Below are 27,017 nucleotides of genomic sequence, written 5' to 3' on the forward strand. Positions count from 1 at the left end.
GGCTGGGAACTAAAAATATAGGGAAGCCCTTTTTTTAATTATTTCATGAAATAATGAAAAAAAAAAAACAACAAAACGCATGGGCTTCGCCCCATTTTTGTGTCCAGCCAGGAACAACTAGGCAGCTGGGGATTGGTATCCGCAGCACAGGTTGGCCGAAGCTTTCTGGGCCCCTCCGCTGGGAATTGCAGTCTGCAGCTGCCCCAGAAAATGGCGCTTTCATAGAAGCGCCATCATCTGGCGCTGTGTTATGATCCGGAACCATGGAAGATCACCACAAATCATTGGCAAAAGGTGACAAGAGCATTGGCAACTAATTTGGCCGCCATCCCCTTACTAACCATCACAACTAGAAGTAGCCGAGGGGTGAACTAACATCCTGTGCACCGCGAACCCAGCCGGAGAACTAACTATCCTAAAGGTAAGAAAGATGAATAACTCTCTGCCTCAGAAAATAGACAAGAATAGCAAGCCCTCCACATTAAAAGACTGCGGTGATATAGGAAAAACACAATACACAAATGACAGGATTAGCAAAAGGTGAGGCCCCCGCTGACTAAAATAGGAAAGGACAGGAAAGGGACTGATGGTGGCCAGAGAAAAACCCTGCAAAATACCAACTTCCTGATAGTACAAAAAGGCCCTCACATCGCACGATCTGAACTCCGTCCTATACCAGGTGCCCTTGTCATACTAATGAACAGAAAACAAGAATCATAACAAATTCAACAAGCCACAAACACATGGACTCAAATGAGCTATACTCCACACAGAACTGCAGGGAGTTCCCCAACAAACCACTGAGGGGGAAAATCCCTGCATGCAAATAAACTGAAAACAACCACAGCAAATGATAAACCCAGATAAGCAAAAGAACCAGACAATAAATAAAGAGCAAGCACTTATCTGGGATAGATGTGGTGTGGAGCAGGATGAAGCAGGCTGGTGATACAAAGAACAAATGACATCCGGCAACAGCCTGCAATCAGACCAGGATTTAAATAAGCAGAGTTAGCAAAGGAAACACCCATTGCACAACACACCTGGTCCAAGTCCAAACCATTCCTGGCCATCAGAGGGAGCCTCCCAGCAGCCAAAACATAACGAACATTCACAACAGTACCCCCCCGCTTGAGGAGGGGTCACCGAACCCTCACCCACGCCACCGGGTCGCTCGGGATGAGCATGATGGAAGGCGCGAACCAACCTGTCCGCATGAATGTCAGATGCCACAACCCAATAGTTATCCTCCTGCCCATAACCCTTCCATTTCACAAGGTACTGAAGCTGACGCCTACTGCAATGTGCATCCAGAATTTTTTCAACCTCATACTCCAGATCCCCTTGTACCAAAACAGGGTCAGGAGGCGCTGCTGCAGGAACTTCTGGCTCCACATGTTTCTTCAACAAGGACTTATGGAAGACATTGTGAATCTTAAATGACGCAGGCAGAGTCAAACGAAAAGATACAGGGTTAATAATCTCCGAAATCTTATAAGGTCCAATAAATCTGGGCTTAAATTTAGGAGATGGAACTCTCATAGGAATATTTTTAGAGGACAACCACACCATGTCCCCTACTTTACACCGGGGACCAACAGTCCGACGCCGGTTGGCAAACTTTTGGGCAGTTTCTTGGGACTGAAACAATTTATCCACTACCTGCCCCCAAATCTGCTGCTTTCTGTTGACCACCGAATCCACCCCCGGACAGTCAGACGCCTCAAGCTGCCCTGAGAGGAACCTAGGGTGATACCCAAAATTGCAGAAAAAGGGGGACACCAATGTGGTAGAGCTAGCTCTATTGTTAAGGGCAAATTCAGCCAAAGGCAAAAACAAAACCCAGTCATCCTGATCCGCAGAAACAAAACACCGTAAATAGGTCTCCAGGGTCTGGTTAGCCCTTTCAGTCTGACCGTTGGTCTGAGGATGAAACGCCGAGGAGAAAGACAGCTGAACACCCAATTTGGAGCAAAAAATCCTCCAAAACCTGGATACAAACTGCACCCCTCTGTCAGAAACAATGTTTTCGGGAATACCATGCAAACGAACAACATGTTGGAAAAACAAAGGCACCAACTCTGATGAAGACGGCAACTTAGATAGGGGAACCAAGTGGACCATCTTGGAGAATCTGTCACAGATCACCCAAATCACAGTCATTTTCTGAGAGACGGGAAGCTCTGAAATAAAATCCATAGAGATGTGCGTCCAAGGTTTCTTAGGTACAGGCAAAGGCAATAATAGCCCACTAGAACGTGAACAACAGGGCTTGGACCTAGAAGAAACTCCACACGACTGCACAAAACGACGGACATCCCGGGACAGGGAAGGCCACCAAAAAGAGCGTCTCACAAGATCCCAAGTACCAAAAATGCCAGGATGACCCGCCAAAACAGAGCAATGAACCTCAGAGACAACTCGGTCTCTCCATTGGTCTGGGACAAACAGTTTCCCTGTAGGACATCTCTCAGGTTTATCCCCCTGAAATTCCGCCAGTGCCAACCGCAGATCAGGCGAAATAGCCGAGAAAACGACACCATCATTCAGGATAGTAGACTGTTCGACAACCTCCAAAGAGTTAGCGCAGAAACTCCTGGAAAGGGCATTGGCCTTAACATTCTTGGTGCCCGGCAAAAAAGAGACCACAAAATTAAACCGGGTAATAAACAAAGCCCACCTGGCCTGCCGAGGATTCAACCTCTTGGCCGATTCCAGATAGATGTAGGAAAAAGGAGATGACCGGTCTTATGAGCGCTAGTGATAGATCTTTAGTCTTAGATTTTTGTAGATTATAAGGCTTTATTGTTATAAAATAAAGCTCTTGTTTTCACAACGTGTTTCAGCAAGATCCACTTGCCTTCCTTAGGCACCTGACACCTGAGGAAGGCAAGTGGATCTTGCTGAAACGCGTTGTGAAAACAAGAGCTTTATTTTATAACAATAAAGCCTTATAATCTACAAAAATCTAAGACTAAAGATCTATTACTAGTGCTCATAAGACCGGTCATCTCCTTTTTCCTACATATGCATACTCCCGCAAAGGAATCCGGCTAGAGCTGCTGCGAGTTATAGATCCCATTAGTCCACCCTGAACAACCCAGCGGGAGGACGCAGGGCCGCTCTGAGTTCCAGGAATCAAGGAGTCGGTGAACCAGGAACCACCAGCGTTAATCTGTCTAGATCCACCCAGCAAAACATCGGACAGCGCCAGCTGAGATAGTCCCTCATCCCCCAGAGGAATTACACACCCACCACCGAGGTTGTGCGAGGGCGCACAACCTATTCAGGTGAGCAGTTCTATTAAATATATCCAAAGAAATCTATCCACGGGTGCTCCTCATATGCGCTACTATCTTTTTTACAGTGATTCCAGATAGATGAGATTCTTGTGGTCCGTAAGCACCACAACTTGATGCCTAGCCCCCTCCAACCAATGCCTCCACTCTTCAAATGCTCACTTCATAGCCAATAATTCCTGGTTCCCCACATCATAATTCCGTTCAGAAGGAGCAAACTTCCGAGAGAAAAAGGCAGAGGGCTTAAGTTTACCCGAAGTAGCGTCTCGTTGAGACAGAACAGCATTTGCTCCGATCTCTGAGCCATCGATCTCAACTTTGAAATGGGTGAGACACATCAGGTTGCTGCAGAACTGAGGCAGAAGTGAATCACCTTTTAAGCTCCTGGAAGGCCACAATTGCCTCAGGGGTCCAATGCTCAGCATCAGCTCCCTTCTTTGTCAAATCTGTCAGAGGTTTGACAGTGGCAGAAAAATTGGCTATAAATTTACGGTAAAAATTAGCAAACCCCAAAAACCGCTGCAGGGATTTTAGAGAAGTCGGTGGCACCCAGTAGGAATATAGCCTGAACCTTAACCGGGTCCATTTCGATAGCGGAGGGAGACAGGATGAAGCCCAAAAAGGAAATCCTTTGCACCCCAAAGAGGCACTTTGACCCCTTAACGTACAGTGTATTATCCTTAAGTATCTGAAAAACATCCCATACTTGCCCAACATAAGAATCCCAATCATCAGAAAAAATCAAGATGTCATCCAAATAGACAATCAAAAATTTACCAATAAGGTCCCGAAAAATATCATTCATGAAGGCCTGGAAGACGGAGGGTGCATTAGTGAGCCCAAAAGGCATGACTAGGTACTCAAAATGCCCCTCAGGAGTATTAAAAGCTGTCTTCCATTCATCACCCTCCTTAATACGGATGAGATTATACGCACCCTTGAGATGCAGTTTCGTAAACAATTTGGCACCCTTCACTCTAGAGAACAGATCAGACATCAGAGGCAAAGGGTACTGATATTTGACCGTAATTTTATTAAGAAGACGGTAATCAATACAAGGCCTCAACGAACCATCTTTCTTAGCAACAAAGAAGAAGCTGGCACCCAAAGGAGAAGATGAGGGCCGAATGTGCCCCTTCTCCAATGATTCCCTGATGTATGACCGCATGGCATCATGTTCGGGCACAGACAAGTTGAAAATCCGCCCCTTGGAAAATTTACAACCGGGCACCAACTCAATGGCACAGTCACAGTCCCGGTGTGGGGGCAGAGAATCAGATTCCTGGTCATTAAATACATCACGGAAAACAAACAAGAAGGCCGGAACATCAACTGCCTGAGCAGACGTGGATGACACGGAATGGTCCTGATGCACACCTTGACAACCCCAACTAGCTACCGACAAGGATCTCCAGTCAAGTACCGGATTATGGGTCTGCAACCACGGAAATCCCAGTACCAAGGTATCCTGTAGATTATGCAATACTAAAAATGTTCAAGTTTCCTGATGCGCTGGTGCAACTCTCATAGGCACCTGGGTCCAAAATTGGGGTTTATGTTCTGCCAAAGGGGTAGCATCAATGCCCCTTAAAGGAATATGAGTTTGCAAAGGAACCATGGGGAAACCACAATCCCTAGCAAACCCAAATACATCAAATTGAGCGCTGCCCCTGAGTCCACAAAGGCAAATGCAGAAAAGGAAGACAATGAGCAAATCAATGTGACAGACAAAAGAAACTTTGGTTGCAAAGAACCCACAGTGACAGAAGTAGCCAATCTCCTTTCACGTTTAGGGAAGACAGAGATGTTATGAGAAGCGTCTCCACAATAGAAACAGTCTATTCTTCCATCTGAACCCCTGCCGACTAGCATGAGAAAGGACCCTATCACACTCCATAGGCTCCAAAGGCTGTTCCACAGGCACAAAACCAGCAGGTATCTTCCTGCGCTCATGTAAACGCCTATCAATCTGAATGGCCAAGGTCATAGAGGCATCAAGACCAGAAGGGACGGGAAATCCTACCATTACATCCTTCACAGAATCAGCAACACCCTTCCGAAAAAGAGCCGCAAGCGCATCATCATTCCATTTGGTAAGGACCGCCCACTTTCGAAATTTCTGACAAAACGTTTCTGCAAAATCCAAATCCTGAGTTAAGGACAACAAGAATTTTTCTGCTTGGTCCACAATATTGGGTTCGTCATATAATAAACCCAAGGCCTGAAAAAAGGAGTCCACATCACTGAGGATTGGATCATCAGACGCTAAAGAGAAGGCCCAGTCCTGAGGGTCACCACGCAGCAAGGAGATGACAATCTTAACCTGCTGTACGGGATTCCCTGAGGACTTAAGGCGCAGGTCAAAAAATAATTTACAATTATTTTTGAAGCTCAAAAATCTTGACCTATCTCCCGAAAAAAATTCAGGAACAGGAATCTTAGGCTCTGCAAGGGGAGTCTGTGCAAGATAAGACTCTATACGACAAACCTTAGCATCAAGATGAGCAAAACGCTCATCTAATTTATCCATGCTAGACAAAAGAAATCTTCCACAGAACCCAAAGAAGGAGAGGAAAAACACCAAAAAAAAAATTTTCTCAGCAGCTTTTTTTTTTTTCCTTCTTAGGAGTACCCTTTAAATTTGTTGGCCGGATGTACTGTTATGATCCGGAACCATGGAAAACACTGTGGAAAGAGAGCGCAATAGGGTCTTACCCTACAAACAAATAGGGTGTAATTCACAGAGGTTACTCACCAAGTGGAGTTGTGAAAGTCACAACCACTTTACAGGCATATATGCTGGGTCAGCGGCAGCAGTCACCCCTTGGATGAGATTATATTCTTGTAAGGAGAAGGGTATTTAGGTACCGCGCCAACGACCACTCATGTAGGGGATGAATTTAACGTGACTTTATTCCATGTTCAGGTCTACGCGTTTCAGGAGCACCCGCTCCCTTCCTCAGGACAATACAGGCACAAGCAACATCAAAATCCTTTTCATAAACATGTCTTATTAAAATTACCATCAGACTTCCAGTTTAATAAAGGAAAAAAAGACAAAAGGAGTACTGTGTATTTGTGAAAAGTGTCAAAAATGTAAAGGATTAGTGGTTATAATGAGTGGGCCGGACAGTGAGTCGAAATCGAACCCACAGGCCATCGAGTCAAATATGTGAAAGAAGTGTAACAGGGGATAGGACCATTAGACCAAACAGTGGAGACAGCGGTGCATATAGAAAACCGACTCCTGCTTCAACAAAAACTCAGAGCTGGGTGCAAGAATACACTGTGCAAGTCCTAGGAGAAGAAGCTACAAATCTCAGAGAAAATGGGGTCGTGAAAGTTCAAGACCATGGGAAAAAAACTGGTGCGCATGCGGGAGGGAAGATAAGAAGCGGGATTGAGGTGCGGGGTCGAGAAAGTTCAAAGCGTGGGAAAAACACTAATGCGCATGCGGTGAGGGGTAAAAAGGGGGATTGCCGTGCTGAAAATGCACGGGAATTTATACTAAGCACGGAAGCAAGTATGAGATAGTGAAGGAAACTGTAAAAGTGTGTCAAAACCAGAATTCCACACCTAATGGCAAAGACTGGACAACGGATCGTAAATACAGACACAAATTGCATTGGTATTAATATATAAATATACAATTTTTGTGCTCAATTAAAATTGTACAAAAAAATATATACGGATAGCAGCAAGGAATTAAAATAAGGAATAAATAACTCTCAAAAATTATTGATATATAATTATAAAAAGGCACCATATTAAAATATAGGGTAAGACCTGATCATGAGCTATAATAAAACCATTAGCCAGAAAAAACAGCATAAAACCAACATAACAATTTGCAATTACACATGTATATCAATACAATTTAATAATTAATAAACCCTGAAGTGTAGGAATAAAAATATTATTTATATGTAAACAATTTTGCGTATATAATATATATGTATATATAAAAAAGTATATAAAGCAGGGAAGGAAGGATATAAAAGCACATGCTAAAAACTTGTAGAACCACATAATAACAATAATCCCCTAATGAAAAAGATCGGTTACCTCGTTCAGCCCCAACGGTTTGAGAGTATTGAGCTTGTAAATCCAATATGTTTCTTTTTTATTTAATAATTCATAACGATTAGGGGTATGTGAGGGTATTTGTTCAATAGGAGTCACTTTTAGGCTAAATTTTTTATCATGAACCATAGTCATGTGCCTAGATAGGCCATGGAGCATAAACCCGATTTTTACATTGTGCCTATGCGAGTTGATTCGGTTATGAAGAGCCTGCGTGGTCCTGCCCACATAACGCATATCGCAGTCACACTCAATAAGGTAGACAACAAATTCAGATTGACAAGTCAGGTGACTCTTAATAGTGAACTCAGTGCCTCCTGGAGATAATCCAAAAGACACCCTTCTATGCTGTATAGATCTACAACAAAGACAGTTTTTGGTGCCACATTTATAAACTCCAACAGGTTTATTAATTAACGGTGCAGGTGTAAAAGTCCTCAGTCTACTAGGGGCTAGCTGGTTCTTTAAACTGGATGCCCTCCTGAAGGTAATACCAGGTTTTGTGGGGAGGACATCCCTCAAAAAGGGATCATTATGAAGAATGTTCCAATGTCTTTGAATGATATTTTTTATGGCCACATTATCCCTACTGTAGGTGGTCAAAAAATTTAAAGAAAAATTGGGCTCATTTTTAGTACTATTTTTCGTACCTGGATCATTCTTTTTCCCTTTGATTAATTCTATCTGTTGGGACTTTAAATTTTCTTTATAAGCTCTTTTAATCACCGAATGAGGATATTTTTTATTTAAAAATCTGTCCTTTAGGACCCCTGCCTGTTCAATGAAATCTTTATTAAGGGTGCAATTTCTGCGTATCCTCTGATATTGGTTTCTGGGCACGTTTGACAGCCATTTACAATAATGATCACTAGTGAAATCAATGTATCCATTACTGTCTACCTTTTTGAAAAACGTTTTGGTCACAATGGTCCCCTCCTCATGCTTAATGGTTAGGTCCAGAAAATCTATAGTTTTTTCTTCCACTGAAGGTGAAAACGTGAGGCCCCAATTATTGTTCTCTATATGTTCCAGGAAAGGGGTTAAATTATTTTCTGAGTCATCCCAAATCATAAATAAATCATCGATGTATCTTTTATAAATGATGATGTGTCTAAAGAATTTGGAAGAATATATGTATTGCAACTCAAACAATCCCATGAACAGGTTAGCAATCGTGGGTGCCACTTTCGAACCCATCGCCACCCCACGCCGTTGGCGATACAGTACATCCTGGAACGTAAAGAAATTGTTCGCCAAAATGAACTTCATGCCCTCCACAATAAAGTTTTTTTGCGCCTCTGGTAAACGGTCATCAACCCCCAGGAATTGCTGAAAGCACTCGAGGCCCAGATCATGTAATATATTTGTGTATAATGAAGCAATGTCCAATGAAACAAACCGAAAAGACTCCTTCCATTCAATATCCTTAATGATGTTAATAAGGTGGGTGGAATCACGTAAAAAACTTCTGAGCTTGACCACATGTATACCCATTATCTGGTCAATATAAGCCGCTAGATTCTCGGTTAATGAACCAATACCAGAAATAATAGGTCTCCCTGGAGGGTTATGGAGGGATTTATGAATCTTGGGTAGATGGTAATAAAATGCGATCTTGGGATTTTTTACCTCGAGGAATTTTGTTTCATCTTTATTAAGTATCCCTCTCTGTGTTGCGTCTTTTATCAAGGTATAATACTTTTCTAAGGATAGATTGTACTGAGTAATCCCCACCACTTCATAATGAGTAGGATTCGAAAGATTCCTCATTGCCTCAAGTAGATATGTCTCCTTGTCTTGTAAGACTATACCCCCCCCCTTATCTGCATTTCTAATGATTAAGGATGAGTTGTTTTTTAATCCTAGGAGAGCCGCCCTCTCCTCTTTATTTAAATTTGACTTGAAAGGTGCTTTATTTAACGCAAGTTTTTTGAGATCTTCAAGGACTAAGTCATAATACGTTTTTAAATGGTGTCGTTTACTTTGAAGGGGATAAAAATTTGATTTAACCTTACAAACAGTGTGGAAGAAATCATCCACAGGTGAATCAATCACCTGCGGGTTATATTTGTTGACTTGAAAATGACGGGTGAGAGTCAATTTTCTAATAAATTTTTGTAGGTCAATGTACACTTCAAAATCATTTGAATTTTTTGCCGGGCAAAAGGACAGTCCCTTACTCAGTACATCCACTTCTCCTTTTGTTAAAGTGTGGCTGGATAAATTAAAAATGCCTTTATTAGCAGGGTCTATAGGGGGCCTCTTTTCTCTTTTTTGTTGGACCCTACGGCCAGCCCTGGTTCCTCGGTACTGTTTTTTCTTTTTCCCACTCGTGGTGTGAGAAAATGGATGATCTGAGGTTGGGTGTTCTTGGCCCCCGGTAAAAAAGGAACGCATTTATCCCCCTCACGGGTATTGTCAATAGTGACGATGCCCTTTGCAGAGTCATCAATAATTGTAGCTGTAGATAACATTAAGGTGGGCATCTCTAGAGGACCCTGTTCAAGGGGTAGTGGAATGTATTCATCATGTATGGACATATCCAATAAGTCCAATACATCTTTATCAATAGTGTCCTCTTCAGTGACTGTTGTTTTAGCTTTTTCTAGTTCAATTTCTAGATCTCTATTTTTACGTATTCTTTCTATTTGTACCCTAAGAGCTTCCAATTGCTTCTTAGTCTCCGTAAAATCTCTGGGGGCGATCTCGGAGTATAACGTGGAGCCGATGTCTGCAAGGGCTGGCACAGTCTGTTTGGGACTGGGAGTGATAATAGGGTCCCCACTAGTAGCTGCGGTGAAGACCTCATCCATTGGGGTTGGCAGGGGGGATTCAGCGTTAGGGATTCCTATACGCATAGGGGGGGGAGGGCGATTCACCTGTCCCTCATCAACAACAGTGGTGCTATTATTTCTAGTGGACACGTTGGAATTTTTCTTATGGAATTTACTGTTAAAGAAATTCCTATATTGGCTATTCCGTCTGGGTCTGTGATTAAAGGGAGTCCTTTGTGTTCCCTTATCAGAAGGTTCTGAACCTTTTTTATCAGTAGCCATATCCTGTCTATCCCGTTGAAGTTTTTTAGATTTGCGGAATATAGTGTCCTGTTCTAATTGGGTTAACTTAGTATTAATGTCAGAGTTATAAATTTTGTATTCCGGGTGTAAATCAAATTTGTTTAACTCTTTATACAGATCATTAATGTTATTAGTAGCTTCGTCCGCAATGGTGATTCTTTTCTTATGTAAGCACTGTAGCATATTCTGCATACAATTAGAAAGAATGTCATCCCATTCTGCCGTGAATTTCAAATCAGACGGAAAGGGAGAGTCATGTTTGATTCTTAAGCCCCTCGGGCACAGTTTCTCCTCCATATAAATCATGAGGAACCTGGCATCCAGCCCAAATCTGAGTTCCTCTTTCAACAAATCCTCCAGCCGATGAAACAGTTTTATCATGCATGCGGTATCCTCCTCAGAGTATATGTTGGGTAAATCAAGATCCCAGTTAGTTCTCTGAACCACGGGTGCACCTACTGTTTGTAGAATTAATTTCTCTCTCGAGGAAAGTCGGTTATTGAAGTATTCCATCTTAGGTAAGGACGACCCTCTGCTGCTGGATCCACACCAAGAAGAGCTGGTCACGCCAGATCCAAATTAATCGTGGAAAACACTGTGGAAAGAGAGCGCAATAGGGTCTTACCCTACAAACAAATAGGGTGTAATTCACAGAGGTTACTCACCAAGTGGAGTTGTGAAAGTCACAACCACTTTACAGGCATATATGCTGGGTCAGCGGCAGCAGTCACCCCTTGGATGAGATTATATTCTTGTAAGGAGAAGGGTATTTAGGTACCGCGCCAACGACCACTCATGTAGGGGATGAATTTAACGTGACTTTATTCCATGTTCAGGTCTACGCGTTTCAGGAGCATCCGCTCCCTTCCTCAGGACAATACAGGCACAAGCAACATCAAAAACAACAAATTGATGTTGCTTGTGCCTGTATTGTCCTGAGGAAGGGAGCGGATGCTCCTGAAACGCGTAGACCTGAACATGGAATAAAGTCACGTTAAATTCATCCCCTACATGAGTGGTCGTTGGCGCGGTACCTAAATACCCTTCTCCTTACAAGAATATAATATGATCCGGAACCATGGAAGACCACCACAAATCATTGGCAAAAGGTGACCACTGAGGGGGAAAATCCCTGCATGCAAATAAACTGAAAACAACCACAGCAAATGACAAACCCAGATAAGCAAAAGAACCATACAATAAATAAAGAGCAAGCACTTATCTGAGACAGATGTGGTGTGGAGCAGGATGAAGCAGGATGGTGATACAAAGAACAAATGACATCCGGCAACAGCCTGCAATCAGACCAGGATATAAATAAGCAGAGAGTTAGCAAAGGAAACACCCATTGCACAACACACCTAGTCCAAGTCCAAACCATTCCTGGCCATCAGAGGGAGCCTCCCAGCAGCCAAAACATAACTAACATTCACAACAGCGCTGTATCCAACTCTTCCAGCAGCCCTGATGCTGGGTGGCTCGCTGGGTAATAAAGGTTAATACTAGCTTTGTTTTACTAGCTAGTATTAAGCCAGAGATTCTTAATGTCAGGCAAGTTTGACCCGGCCATTAAGAATCTCCAATAAAGGGTTAAAGAAAGACATCACTCAGAGAAAAAATACTTTAATAGAAATAAATACACAGACACACTTAGAGACTCCATGTTTATTACTCCCTCTCACCCCTCCACGATCTTGGTCTTCTGTCTTCTTTCTCCTTCAACCCATGCAGCTCTGCTACATCAGACAGCACTGCATGGGAGGAAGACGCTGCTGCTCCCCGTGCAGTCTAATCACTCAGTGAGTGAGCAGAGGCTGCGGGTTGTAAGTGGTGACGTCACCGCTGCCACCGTTGCTATAGTAACCTGACAGGCGGGTTACTATAGCAACGGTAATCTCCGATCACTTGATTCCCGGAGCTGCTATTCACCGGCTGTGGCATCCAGCCCTTACATCTGGGCTGACTCTGTAAAGAGCGCCAACATGCAGGAACGGGGAGCCAAGCATGTGTCCAAGCATCTCGCCGGTACACGGAGATGCTTGAATGAGCACCGCGTACCGGAGAGATGCACTGACGGGACCTAGCATGACGTCATAACCATGTGACCAGTCTGTAGCCAATGAGATACTACACACGTGACTGGTCACATGCTATGACGTCACGGAAGGTCTTATCATTAGTGCTGGTTACCGGGAGGGCACAGCGATGATCGGAAGGAGAAGCGGCGAGAGACAGAGTCTGCAGGACGCGTCGCAGGACCTGTAAGTATAATGGCAATGTTTATTAACTGTATGTGTATATGTATAATGTGTTTGTGTTTGCCTGCCATTGTTTTCAATGGGGTTCGAAGGTGTTCATCGTTCGAACACACCCGCCTTTCGACGAACCGAACTCTAACACTAGGGGGGTGGCTTATCTCTACTTATTACTCTACCATACATCTCCCTGGCTCAGCCCTACCTGCGGAGGGCCTACCACCACAGCTGCCATTACCACCAGCTCTGGGGATAATCAACTCAGCAGCAGCGGTTCCACCATCTTAACCGCAATCCACAGGTGGCGTCACACAAATTACTTTACTCTCCCCTGTAAATACTTCCCATTAAAAAGCACCCAGGGCAACAGCCACCAAAGTGACATTCCCCAGTTATACACTGCCCGGGACCGAGTACCCCATTCCCTGGGTGACACACATGCGCAAAATTTCCAGGAGCTGCAATGGACACCTGCTCGTGCAAATTGTGTTATCACTCCCATTGGGGCATGATAACTTGAAGAGTGCGGACTAGTCTGAGGAAATAATGCCCCTTTAGACTAGTCAAAGACCTAATTAGCATAGGAAAGCGCACTTTATAAATGTGCTGTTGTGTTTTGGTTTTTTTTTTTAAAACCTTGATTTTAGAAAATAGCATTATAGAGGGCTAGTTAGACAGGGAATTTTGGCATACACCTGTAAATGCTGCTGGGTTGGAGGGCAAAAGTGACCAGACAGGTTCCCTTTATGTACCTGTGTTTTTACGTTTCAGGGGTTGTCTGAAGAAAAACTGAAGGAAAGCATTTTTGTGGGTCCGGATATTCAGAAACTCATGAAGTATGACGTGTTCGAAACAAAATGAAAGCAGTTGAGAAAAGGGTTTAGGATTTTTTTTAAAAAAAAGACGTCTGGAAGAAATTTTTATTTAACAATCATAATTTTAGTCTGGACAACCCCTACAAGTTCATCGTGGAGAACATGCTGAAACCTTTCAAAGCTTTGGGTTGTCTAATGAATTTGAAGTTAATTTTTTTTATTTTTACATTCCAATTTGGACTGCTTTCCTGAAAACCTTTGTGCTGTTAGCGAAGCGCAAGGAGAACGTTTTATTTTTTTTTTTTCAGGATGATATGGAGATGGAATGATCACAGCAAGGTAGGTGGAATGTGAACATCAGAGACTACTTCTGGATGCTTCACAGAGAAGATCTGCAGGCCTTCTGTAAGTGAAAAAGTATCAAGAGAAGCTTTGAGGAAAAAAAACAAAAGGTGCAAGAATGAATTTTCAATACATTTTTATATATAAATAATGTATACTTTTTTTTACTACAATAAAGATGATTTTTCTTGTTCATCTCGCTTATACGTAATTTCACCTGCATTTTGTGCACAATACATACTTGATGGTTAAGAGAAGTGTGGGGTTTTTTTTTACATCAGGGCATAAGAATCAGTCACTGGATTTGAAAATAATTTCATAAACCCAAATTTTGCATAGCTGTGTAATTTTCTGGGAGTATTGTGGAGACACGAAGCTCAGTGGTCGCTCTCATCTGCCGGTCACTGCTTGGACCAGGGCTTATACCAATAAATGCTTGCACTCCTTCCCCAAGGGCAAAACACTACTCAGACAACACAGGGTGAGTGAACCACACATTGGTAAGACTTTATTGGTTCACCAACAGGCAAAAACCTATATAGTACATTCCCAGCAAAACACACGATGGTACAAGTAACAGAGTCTCACCCTTCCGCTGGCCCGCCAGCATTGGTCTTCATGACTTCGGGGATTCCAGGGCTGACTAAACAAGTCCAGCAGAATCCCACTTTTGGCAGGCACCCACTGAGAAGCGATGGCAGCAAGATTAGGAAGCAGTTCTGTGTTTCATTAGTCGGAACCTAAGTTCCTCAGTTGACATCATGTATAATATTTCTCTTGGTGCAGTTCTTTGATTCCCCAGCTGGAGCCGAATGTCCTCGGCTTGGGGCATTTGAAATAATCACTGGTAACAGAAGCAAGGCCCTTTTTATAGCTCTCGGTTCTCAATTTAGGTTATTGAGTCTTACAGAACTGGTTGGAGATGGCTGTTTTTTTATTGGTTGCAAGTTGAATCCGACTGCATAATTTTCCTTTGAAATATGCAGTCAGAGGGGCTGAGGCAATACACATTTACAGACAATAAGGCTCCAATCAGTTTGGGAAGAGACAATGGTTATCTTTTCATGATTTAACAAACAATAGGACACATAGTCTGGCCTCATTAAGAACAGTTCACCTTCATACAAGAGGCCAAATGCTGAATCATCACAAGTACTTCATTTTCTGGAACGATTTCAACAGTGTCAATACTTTCAGCCATGACAATGAATATATTTTACTGTTGCAGCAGTGCAATATATAGTGTAAGCAATTGCAGGTTCAAGATCCGTATGGGAACTAAAAAAGTGAAAAGAAAGAAATATTTAAATTAAAATATAAAGATAAAAACCTAAAAATGTGAAATCTTTTCTAGAGTTAAAAAAGGAAGACCTGCAAAAAGGATATTCATAATTTTTTTTAAAAAAGTAAACTGGCATAAAACAAAAAAAATTATTGAAGCACCAAAATTGACCTTTTTAATCACTCTTCATCCAAAAACTGCATTACAATTGTCATACGGTTATGTTGATGGAAAAAATGAAAAACTAAACATTTTATGGATTTTGGAGGAACAGGAGAAAAAACAAACCAAAAAACTAAACATCACACGGTGCTTTTAATATTGAAATGTGTCCTTTTCATGTTAATAAATAAATATAAGTAGATTACAGTAGATCTACCTTTTAGAGCTGACTCGAGGATAATAAATTTTTATTAGTAAATATTAATCTACAAGTTCATTAATGTAGAAAATACAAATATATATATAATATATTATGAACAACGACAGAGCAAAGTCCAGCAATAACGTGAGCAGTCCAGGATGCTGTTAAAAATTTTCTTTCACTTTATTCGCAAATCCATTAAAAGGCAATGGTCCAAATTTAAGTGTTATGGTGAAGAATCAACAACAAGTGGGACACAATTGTGAAGTTGAATGAAATTTATTGCTTGTTTTAAACTTTTGTAAAAAAGAGAAAACTGAAAATTGGGGGGTGCAATATTATTCAGCCCCTTTACTTTCAGTGCAGCAAACTCACTCCAGAAGTTCACTGAGGATCTCTGAATGATACAATGTTGTCCTAAATGACTGATGATGATAATAAATATAAGCCACCTGTGTGTAATCTAGTCTTCGTATAAATGCACCTGCTCTGTGATAGTCTCAGTGTTCTGTTTAAATCAGAGAGCATCATGAAGACCAAGGAACACAACAGGCAGGTCTGTGATACTGTTGTGGAAAAGTTTTAAAGCCAGATTTGGTTACAAAAAGATTTCCACGACTTTAAACATCCCAAGAAGCACTGTGCAAGTGATCATATTGAAATGGAAGGCGTATCATACCACTGCAAATCTATCCAAACTTTCATTTCAAACAAGGAGAAGACTGATCAGAGATGCAGCCAAGAGGCACATGATCACTCTGGATGAACTGCACAGATCTACAGCTGAGGTGGAAGATTCTGTCCATAGGACAACAATCAGTCATACACTGCACAAATCTGGCCTTTATGGAATACTGGCAAGAAGAAAGCCATTTCTCAAAGATATCCATAAAATGTGTTGTTTAAAGTTTGCCACAAGCTACCTGGGAAATGCACCAAACATATGGAAGAAGGTGCTCTGGTCAGATGAAACCTAAATCGAACTATTTGAGCACAATGCCAAACGATATGTTTGGCGTAAAAGCAATATAGCTCATCACCCTGAACACACCATCCCCACTGTCAAACATGGTGGTAGCAGCATCATGGTTTGGGCCTGTTTTTCTTCAGCAGGGACAGGGCAGATGGTTAAAATTGATGGGAAGATGGATGGAGCCAAATACAGGACCATTCTTGAAGAAAACCTGTTGGAGTCTGCAAAAGACCTGAGACTGGAACAGAGATTTGTCTTTCAAAAAGACAATGATCCAAAACATAAAGCAAAATCTACAATGTAATGGTTTACAAATAAACATATCCAAGTGTTAGAATGGCCAAGTCAGAGTCCAGACCTGAATCCAATCGAGAATCTGTGGAAAGAGCTTAAAACTGATGTTCACTGCTGCTCTCCATCCAACCTCACTCAGCTCGAGCTATTTCCAAAGGAAGAATGGCCAAGTATTTCAGTCTCTCAATGTGCAAAACTGATAGAGACATACCCCAAGTGATTTGCAGCTGTAATCGCAGCAAAAGGTGCCATTACAAAGTATTAAAGAGGCCGAATAATATTGCAAGCCCTAATTTTCAATATATTTTTTTCATAAAAGTTTAAAATAAGCAATACATTTCATTCAGCTTCACAATTGCGTCCCACTGGTTGATTCTGCACCATAACATATATATATATATACATATATAATATATATATATATAATATATATAATATATATATATATATATATATATATATATATATATATATATATATATATATATAATATATAATATATATATATATATATATTATATATATATATATATTATATATATAATATATATATATATATATATATATATATATATAATATATAATATATATATATATAATATAATATATATATATAATATATATATATATATATAATATATATATATTATATATATATATATATATATATTGTGTATATATATATTAAATATATATATATATATATATATATATATATATATATATATATATATATATATATAAAAAATATATATATATATTATTATTTATTACATATAATAATAATATTATTTTTTTGCATGTGTAGAAATAATTACAATCCAAATGACCAGTAACTATATGATATAAAGTGCATCAAAGTTTTTCTGTAGGAGGTAGATATGTATATTTAAAGTGACTTCTGTAGATCATTCACCGTATAGAATATACAGTGGGTACGGAAAGTATTGAGACCCCTTTACATTTTTCACTCTTTGTTTCATTGCAGCCATTTGGTAACTTCAAAAAAGTTCATTTTTTTCTCTAATGTACACTCTGCACCCCATCTGGAAAGAAAAAAAACAAACAAATGTAGACATTTTTGCAACCTTATTAAACAAGAAAAACTGAAATATCATATGGTCATAAGTATTCAGACCCTTTGCTCAGTATTGAGTAGGAGCACCCTTTTGAGTTGGTACAGCCATGAGTCTTCTTGGGAATGATGCATAAGTTTTTCACACCTGGATTTGGGGATCCTCTGCCATTGTTTCTTGCAGATCATCTCCATTTCTGTAAGGTTGGATGGTGAACGTTTGTGGACAGCCATTTTCAGGTCTCTCCAGAGATGCTCAATTGGGTTTAGGTCAGGGCTCTGGCTGGGCCAGTCAAGAATGGTCACAGAGATGTGCTGAAGCCACTCCTTTGTTGTTTTAGCTGTATGCTTAGGGTCATTGCCTTGTTGGAAGGTGTACCTTTGGACAAGTCTGAGGTCCAGAGCACTCTGGAAGAGGTTTTCTTCCAGGATATCTCTGTACTTGGCCGCATTCATCTTTCCTTCAATTGCAACCAGTCATCCTGTCCCTACAGCTGAAAAACGCCCCCAAAGCGTGATGCTGCCACCACTATGTTTCACTGTTGGGATTGTATTGGGCAGGTGATGAACAGTGTCTGTCTGGTTTTCTCCACATATACCGCTTAGAATTATTATCAAAACGTTCTATCTTCATCTCATCAGACCAGAGAATCATTTCCATAGTCTGGGAGTCCTTCATGTGTTTTTTTTGCAAACTCTATGCGGGCTTTCATATTACTTGCACTGAGGAGAGGCTTCCGTCGGGCCACTCTGCCATAAATGCCCGACTGGTGAAGGGCTGCAGTGATAGTTGACTTTGTTGAACTTTCTCCCATCTCCCTACTACATCTCTGGAGCTCAGCCACACTGATCTTGGGGTTCTTCTTTACCTCTCTCACCAAGGCTCTTCTCCCACAATTGCTCAGTTTGGCTGGACGGCCAGCTCTAGGAAGAGTTCTGGTCGCCCCAAACGTCTTCCATTTAAGGATTATGGAGGCCTCTGTGCTCTTATGAACCTTGAGTACTGTAGACATTGTTTTGTAACCTTGGCCAGATCTTGGCCTTGCCTTATTTCTAGCTCTTAGCTCCTTGGGCAGTTCCTTTGACCTCATGATTCTCATTTGGACTGACATGCACTGTGAGCTGTGAGGCCTTATATAGACAGGTGTGTGCCTTTCCAAATCAAGTCCTATCAGTTTAATTACACAGCTGGACTCCAGTGAAGGAGTAGAATTATCTCAAGGAGGATCACATTGAAATGGACAGCATGTGGACAGCATGTGACTTAAATATGAATGTTTAAGCAAAGGGTCTGAATACTTATGACCATGTGATATTTAAGTTTTTTGTTGTTTAAGACATTTTCAAAAATTTCTAAATTTCTGTTTTTTTCTGACAAGATGTTTTTTGAATTTACCAAATGGTTGCAATGAAACAAAGCATGCAAAATTTAAAGGAGTCTGAATACTTTCCCTACCCACTGTAAATTTGAATGCAAAAATGTATTGCAATACTAGTTATCAGACTGGACATGTCTGGGTTGTCATATTAAATCTATCCATTTGGTGGCAGCAAAGCTCTATTATGTAAGTGTACGTTTCCTCAGAATGTTGAAGCAACTGCTTCATATCAGATCCAGAGAGCATCTGAGCTCAACAGGCCAACAGTAACACAAGACCACATATGCAGTAAAGATAAATACCTCAGTGGTGGGTGCTGAGTTCACGGTCCTTCCACCCCGATGCACGTTTCGTCCTGCTTCTTCATAAGAAGGGTGAAATTCACGTCGGATTTGAATGACTGGTATTTATCTTAATTGTGTATGTGGTCTTATGTTACTGTTGGGCTCAGATGCTCCTGCAACTAATTGGCTTTTGTGCCTTAGCGTTTTCTGTAGCTATAATGAATTTGGACCACCCTTTTTTTCTTATTATTTTGTAGAAGGGTTCATTTCTACAATGTAACTTTAAGCAGTAATACATCTATTTCATATAAAAGAAAAGTACACCAAATGTCTTGGTTGAATCCTTAAGCTTTAAAGACATCAAAGAAATATACTATAAGAATTGGGTTTAATGAATTGGTTATTTCTACTTCTGATTTTAGTTCTTTATTGTATACAGGAAATGGCGTACAGACCTGCCCAGAGGAGGGTGTGTGTTGGTGTCGTCGTCTATGGACCATACTACTGGCCAGTTGGATGAAGGTGTCCAGGCTGTAATCTTAAGCTCACAGTACCTCATGGAGCCTTGTGGAATGGGGCGGTCTAAGTTAACCTATATCTGCAGAGCTGATCTGAGGTAAAGGCAGGTTAACCCAAACAGCAAACATAACATGATGCATAAAAAACAAAACAAAACATTTTAAAAGGGGGTTGCCTTCTATTAAAATACCCCAGCTTAATGGCAAGGTCTCGCTTTTTTTATTTTTGTATTAAAAATAGTGATTATGAAATCAAGTATTTTTTTAAAAAATTAAATTCACGGTTTATTTACTTTTTATTTAATTCTAGTTTTACTGACACACTGGGGGTTGCCATATTGGACTTGCTGTGTGTAGCAACAGTTACTTACCTCCTTTATGGCAGCCCCCAGGGAATAGAAGACAGTTTTTGGATTCAGACCCTATACTTTAACATAGAGAAGGCATCTGCCGTGAATGGACGCACCCCCTAGGTTGTCCAGATCACAGCAGAGAGAGGAAATCAGCACCATCTTTGTGGAGCCCACAGCGTATGCTGTCTGCTCCACTTTCCCCCTGTCACCTGCCGGGATGGAAGGGGTGAGTACTGGCGCCGAGCAGCGGTGAATGCACCATAACTCACCTGCCGTGCCCACCCCCGCACTTTGCCGCATCCCCCACCGCACTCTGCCGCGCACCCCCCCTGCTTACCTCACGTTGGGCCTCCGCTGCATGCACTGTGATTGCTGACAGGACAAGCTGCCGGGGCGCAGGTCTGAGGTGAGTGCATGCGGATGGCAGCGGTAATCGCGGCTGACATCTGCAGCCTAAGTAGCACTGCACTACCGATCACTGCTCCTCGCCGCATGTCACCTCGGACCTCCGATCCTGGCCGGCAGCACAGTGTATGGGGACGCGGGATACAGTCAGGGCATAGGGGTACAGTCAGCGGGGCATAGGGGTACAGTCAGCGGGGCATAGGGGTACAGTCAGCGGGGCATAGGGGTACAGTCAGCGGGGCATAGGGATACAGTCAGCGGGGCATAGGGATACAGTGGAGAACTATGCAGCTGGCCTGAGTGACAGTTTAGACATATTAGGATCACTCTGTGGCCACCAACAAAATGACTCCGGACTGTGATCCTAAACTTCATCTTCCATATCCTTATGGAAATACCTAGATTGGGAGGGGGAGGTGACATCACACACAGGAGAACAGAGTCTGCCCACTTTAACTGCAGCTGTAATGTGATGTGACCTAGTTCTACCGTAGGATTTCTATAGGATTGCAGCAGCTGCTCCCCCTATTGTTTAACCCCTTAACGACCCATGACGTACTGGGGATGTCATGGATCGTGTGAGGTTAATCCCCGCCCCCGCCGTGGGCAGGTCGCGACGATCCGCGCACATATCAGCTATTTTTAACAGCTGACGTGTGCCTGCTAGTGGCGGGTGGAATCGCTTCCACCCGCAGCCATTAACCCCTTACATCTCGCTGCCAAAATCTGGCAGAGATGTACATGCGCGCCGCCATGACAGTTGCTTACCCCGCCCCCATCGGAAGTCACATGACATGATCACGTGACTTTCGGTGGTTACCATGGTAGCACAGGGTCATGTGATGACGCCTGTAGCTCACATGAGTCACTTCCTCTCAATGCCGGAATACAGCCGGCATTGAAAGTAAAGCACCAAATCTGCAGATCTCAGCTCTGTAGCTGTGATCTGCAGATAGGGCAGAGCGATCGGATTGCTGATCGCCATAGCCCTCTAGGAGAACTAGTAAAAGAAAAAAAAAAAAGTTAAAAAAAAAAAGTTTTAAAAAATTAAAAAAAAATTAAAAAACCTAAAAGTTCAAATCACCCCATTTCACCCCATTGAAAATTAAAGGGTTAAAAAAATAAAAATATACACATTTGGTATCGCCACGTTCAGAAATGCCCGATCTATCAAAATATAAAATCAATTAACCTGATCAGTAAACGGCGTAGTGGCAAAAAAATTCCAAACGCCAAAATTACGTTTTTTTGGTCGGCGCAAATTTTGCGCAAAATGCAATAACAGGCGATCAAAACGTAGCATCTGCGCAAAAATTGTACCGTTAAAAACGTCAGCCTGATACACACAAAATAAGCCATCACTAAGCCTCAGATCCCAGAAAATGAGAACGCTATGGGTTTTGGAAAATAGCGCAAAACCTGCGCCACATTTTTTGGACAAGCTTGTGAATTTTTTTTAACCCCTTAAATACATGTAAACCTATTCATGTTTAGTGTCTACAAACTTGTACCGACCTCAGGCATCACAGTGACACATTAGTTTTACCATATAGTGAACACGGTGAATAAAATATCCCAAAAAATATTGTGCGATCACACTTTTTTTGCAATTTTTCCGCACTTGGAATTTGTTTGCCGTTTTCCAGTATACTATATGGTAAAACTTATGGTTTTATTTAAAAGTACAACTCGTTCCGCAAAAAACAAGACCTCATATGGCAAGATTGACAGAAAAATAAAAAAGTTACGGCTCTCGAAAGAAAAAGAGGAAAAAAACGAAACAGAAAAACACAAAATGCCTGGGGGCTGAAGGGGTGAATGGAAAATATCAAACTTTTAAATTTTTTTATTTTTTTTTTTTTATTTTTCTCAATGAAAAACAAATAATTTTATTTAAACAGAACATTAAAACATTAATACTTTAGATTTTTTCAGTTATTGAAGTTTTGACGACACCTTCCCTTTAATAATGCAGGACTCTAATTAAAATAACAATAATGGATACTCACCTTCTGCAGCGGTGACATTCCAGCAATGTTGGTGCCTCTGTATCTGGAAAATGACACAACTTGTTTTGTCACGTGTAGGTTTGCATCCAATGAGCGGCTGCTCATGGTGTAGGTTTGATATCCGCTCTGACAAAATAGTCAAAAGCTACAGCGGCACAGAGTCTGATCATTGACTACGGCCTGCATGTGATATGACAAATCATGTCTCTGGGAACTGAGGCGCCATCATGTCTGGAATGGCGCCGTTGCAGAAGATGATTATCTATTGACTATATTTTTAATTGGGGTCTGTAATAGATTAAGTAGGGGATTTACAGTAGTGGATAACCACTTTAAGGGTGGTGGTCTTTTATTTGGTATTAAAGGTGATCTTTCATCATGCTGCCAAAAAAAAGTGCACTTCGTGAGCTGCATATGGTCAAGGAATCCTTCTAAAGGGGGCTTTACACGCTATGACATCGCTAATGCGAACTCGTTGGGGTCACGGATTTGGTGACGCACATCCGGCCGCATTAGCGATGCCGTTGCGTGTGACACCGATGAGCGATTTTGCATCGTTGCAAAAACGTGCAAAATTGCTCATCGGTGACATTGGGGGTCCATTCTCAAAAATCATTACTGCCGCAGTAACGAGGTTGTTCCTCGTTCCTGCGGCAGCACACATCGCTCCGTGTGACGCCGCAGGAACGAGGAAGCTCTCCTTACCTGCCTCCTGTTACGTCCCGCTCATCTCCGCCCCTCCGCTTCTATTGGGCGGCCGCTCAGTGACGTTGCTGTGACGCCGCACGGACCGCCCCCTTAGAAAGGAGGCGGTTCGCCGGTCACAGCGACGTCGCCGGGCAGGTAAGTATGTGTGACGGGTCTGGGCGATGTTGTGCGGCACGGGCAGCGATTTGCCCGTGTCGCGCAACAGATGGGGGCGGGTACCCACACTAGCGATATCAGGATCGATATCGCAGTGTGTAAAGCCCGCTTTACAAGTATGAACTGTCAGAAACAGACAGCCCGTACAAGTGCAGTATAGTATTGGGATAGGTTCTTGGCCTTCTGACTAGTAACAATCAGGTTGCAGTGGGTGGGGATGTATATAAATCTAGTAGCATTCCCTGGCTCTATTAATTTGGCTGACCTGTTTGTTGAGTGTGTGTGGTTAAAGATATTACTGATAAGAAGCATGTATATGAGAGTTTTAATGTATAGAAATGTCTCTTGTATAGCAGACACTGGTGAATGGGACGAGGAGAGACTGAAGTCTTAAATATGTTTTTGGGTAATTTCAGTTAATAGCAGAGTGGATCCATCACTAAGCTGTTCCTTCCTCAAACCATGTAGCATAGTAAGAGGATAGCTATCCTTATGCAGTGGCACAAAGATAGCCTCTATTTTGTACAATCCATAGTACAGCATTAGAAATGTGACGTGAAAAAAATGTAGAATTTACCAGCATCTTTTTCTCCTTGCAGGGGACGTTCTCCTGACTGGTACAACAAGGTTTTTGGACATCTCTGTGTGATGGAGGTAGTCCGAATTCGGAACTCATTCCCTCCTCTTAGTCCTGGTGGCCCAGAAACCAAACTCTAAATACAGGAAGGTCTAAGTGACTATAATATCTGAGAGCACAGTATGGAAGAATTTTTCACCAGAACATCAGCATGGACATTTCTGCCAACGTATGAGGCAACTCAAACAGGGAGTCTTCTTGCCACATCTACCGTGCATGAAATGAAGTAGTCCACATAACAGTAGTTACAAATACGTGGGCTGAGGATGGTATAATCAGTCATCCTTGGGTTGTCTGGCAAGCAATCTGCAGCTTCAGAGGGTAAAAAGCTTACTGTTCTGCAGCCCATCCAAAAGGGTGGCAATGTGCAAGACACTATTGGAAAAGTATTCTTGCGCTGCTACTTTAAGAAGACAGAAATCAGTATTATGTCTCTCTGTATGTTCTGTTGACTCAGTGATGCCAGTAAGTAGGGCTTGGTATGTTTAAGATGAATTATTGGCTATCAGATGTGAATGTGCTGACATGACTTAGCTGCAGAGCTTTGTATGAAGGTGGTGTGATGAATGTGATGTGGATGGTTTCATCTATTTATACCTGCTTAGGAGTAGAACTGGACTTTTTAGCACATAACCTGAACCTGTCTGTCCGGTTTTGTCATTCCATTAGAACAGCGGGTTTGCAAAATGTATTAATGTACAACGTAGTGACTGCCATAATGATCCTGGGGAATATTAGATCAGCTGGCGGTGCTGACTAATTGGATCATACAATTATATAAATTATCCAACCCTTTGTACTGTAGGTCTAAGGAAAACCGTTGCCCTCTTGCAGTAAAGTTGTTCGTTTTTTTTTTGTGGGCACTCTGCAGCAATCATTTACGTTGTGCTGCTCATCTGTCTGTGGTTTTACCTTTGGTACCACTCTAGCACCTTGACAACTGCCCCTGTTAGCTGTGCTGTGGGGGCAGAGCTATGAATGACCTTTATCTGGTGGTGGTGTGTGCCCTATGGATCTATGACTGGAGTGGGTTCTGCTCTCCATGTATACGCTCACCTGCTGTTTTGTGTTTTACTTGATATATAGAGGAATACTGTAGTTGTTTTACCTTTACTGGGACCAGACACTGACACATATGCAAATGTTATAAAATAGAGTTGCTCGAATTGAACAGAGACAGGGGACATGCTCAACATCAGTGTCATTCTGTTACATTATTTTATTGTCCTGAGTTTTCCTGTTTAATAATTACTTGTATCCCTCATTAAAGGGAACCTGTCAGCAGCCCTAGCCCCTGAAATCACTACCATGGCACTACTACATGTTATATGTGCAATCTAGCTACCCCCATCTTGTGGCTTTGCGATCTCCATATATATACTTTCAAAATCAAGTTTTATTTTGTATTTTCCTGTACTATTCCTGCTGCCCATCTTATAAGCACTGACCCTTTGTGCACAATTTCCTTATTTTGGAAGAGTACAATCACCATGGGCTCTTTGCAAATCATGTGCATGTGTGCAGTGCATCTCCCTCCTAATGGACAAGGAAGATGGCTTGCTCCTCAGCTTCTTCAGGACACTGTACATGTTCAGGGAGTCTAAATGTGGCACGAGATTTGCAAGGAGCCAGCACTTCCATGTGTAGCATCATTTTTTAGAAGATGCGGTTTGTCTTGTGCCCTTCCTTATTTCTCATGGAAATGCATGAAAAAAATGACAACAGATCAGAATATTCTCCTTGCCCATATGATTTGTCCCTACACTTTACAACATGTAAGCCCATGCCCTATAATCAAGAGGAATGGTATTCTAAATTGTCCACTGGCAGTAATTATTTCCTATGACACACGCATTTTCTATATGAACATGACGAGAGCTGACAGGACCTTTTTTAAAGTAAATTTCATCTAAATGAAAAAAAAAATTTCTTTTTACAAAACTGAAATAAACCTTCACTACATCTATGAGCTTGTGTGATCCAGGGTCCCCATAGATCAGGGCAGTGACCAAGTCGTCTGCGCAGGCCAGGTGTGAAACCCAGGAATAATAATCTCACATTACTATATGGAAGAAGTGGGAGCCGATAGGGTGTGATTTATCAATTAATTTACTATCCATAGCCTTCTCTGTGTAGGACAGGGTCTAATGGTGATTGTTATATATGTACAGGTAAATTTATATTATTTTTTCTACCTTTCCGTCACCAAATGACTGTGCCAGGTTCAACCATGTCCAATCAGTGCTTCTATTTAAGTGAAGTATTTGTAATATAATTTGCTTTTATTCATAGAAACTTTAATAAACTCTTCCAAATAATTTGTCGTGTTTCAGTTTGTATTATTAAAGGGAATCTTTCAGTAAGGTTGTTTTTTTGTTTTTTTTTTGCTACCTCATCTGACAGCAACATAGTGTAGGCAGGAGATTCTGAATCCAACACTGTATCACATAGATTACTTGCTGAGGCCGTTCTGAAACAGTCATAGAAATCAGATTCAGGAACACGACAGAGCTGAGAGCTGTCCTGCGTACACTAAGCTCTCATTAGACATTGCCACCTCACAGTCAATGCACAATCAAAGGAGGGGCGTGTTGGACTGGCGTGAGTGCTTGTGAGTTTATACTCCTGTAATGGTAATTACAGGGTAATAAACCCTTTAGTTTACATAAAAAATAGCTCACAGATAAAAGATGCCCAGCTGCTTTTTTT

General features: G+C 41.7%; 1 protein-coding gene across 5 annotated transcripts in view; it reads left to right on the forward strand.

Annotated features, from left to right (window-relative positions):
- Nucleotides 1-26,626, forward strand: part of STARD8 (StAR related lipid transfer domain containing 8) — a 564,964-nt gene extending 538,338 nt beyond the window's left edge. For all 5 annotated transcript variants that reach the window (XM_075323984.1, XM_075323983.1, XM_075323985.1 and 2 more), the window contains 2 exons: nucleotides 19,962-20,138; nucleotides 24,271-26,626. In XM_075323984.1, coding sequence (XP_075180099.1) covers nucleotides 19,962-20,138; nucleotides 24,271-24,388 — 295 coding nt within the window. In that variant the 3' untranslated portion in view covers nucleotides 24,389-26,626. The remainder of the gene's footprint in view (nucleotides 1-19,961; nucleotides 20,139-24,270) is intronic.
- Nucleotides 26,627-27,017: the final 391 nt, after the last annotated feature.

This window comes from Anomaloglossus baeobatrachus, chromosome 9 (genome assembly GCF_048569485.1).
Source record: "Anomaloglossus baeobatrachus isolate aAnoBae1 chromosome 9, aAnoBae1.hap1, whole genome shotgun sequence".
NCBI classification, from domain to species: Eukaryota; Metazoa; Chordata; class Amphibia; order Anura; family Aromobatidae; genus Anomaloglossus; species Anomaloglossus baeobatrachus.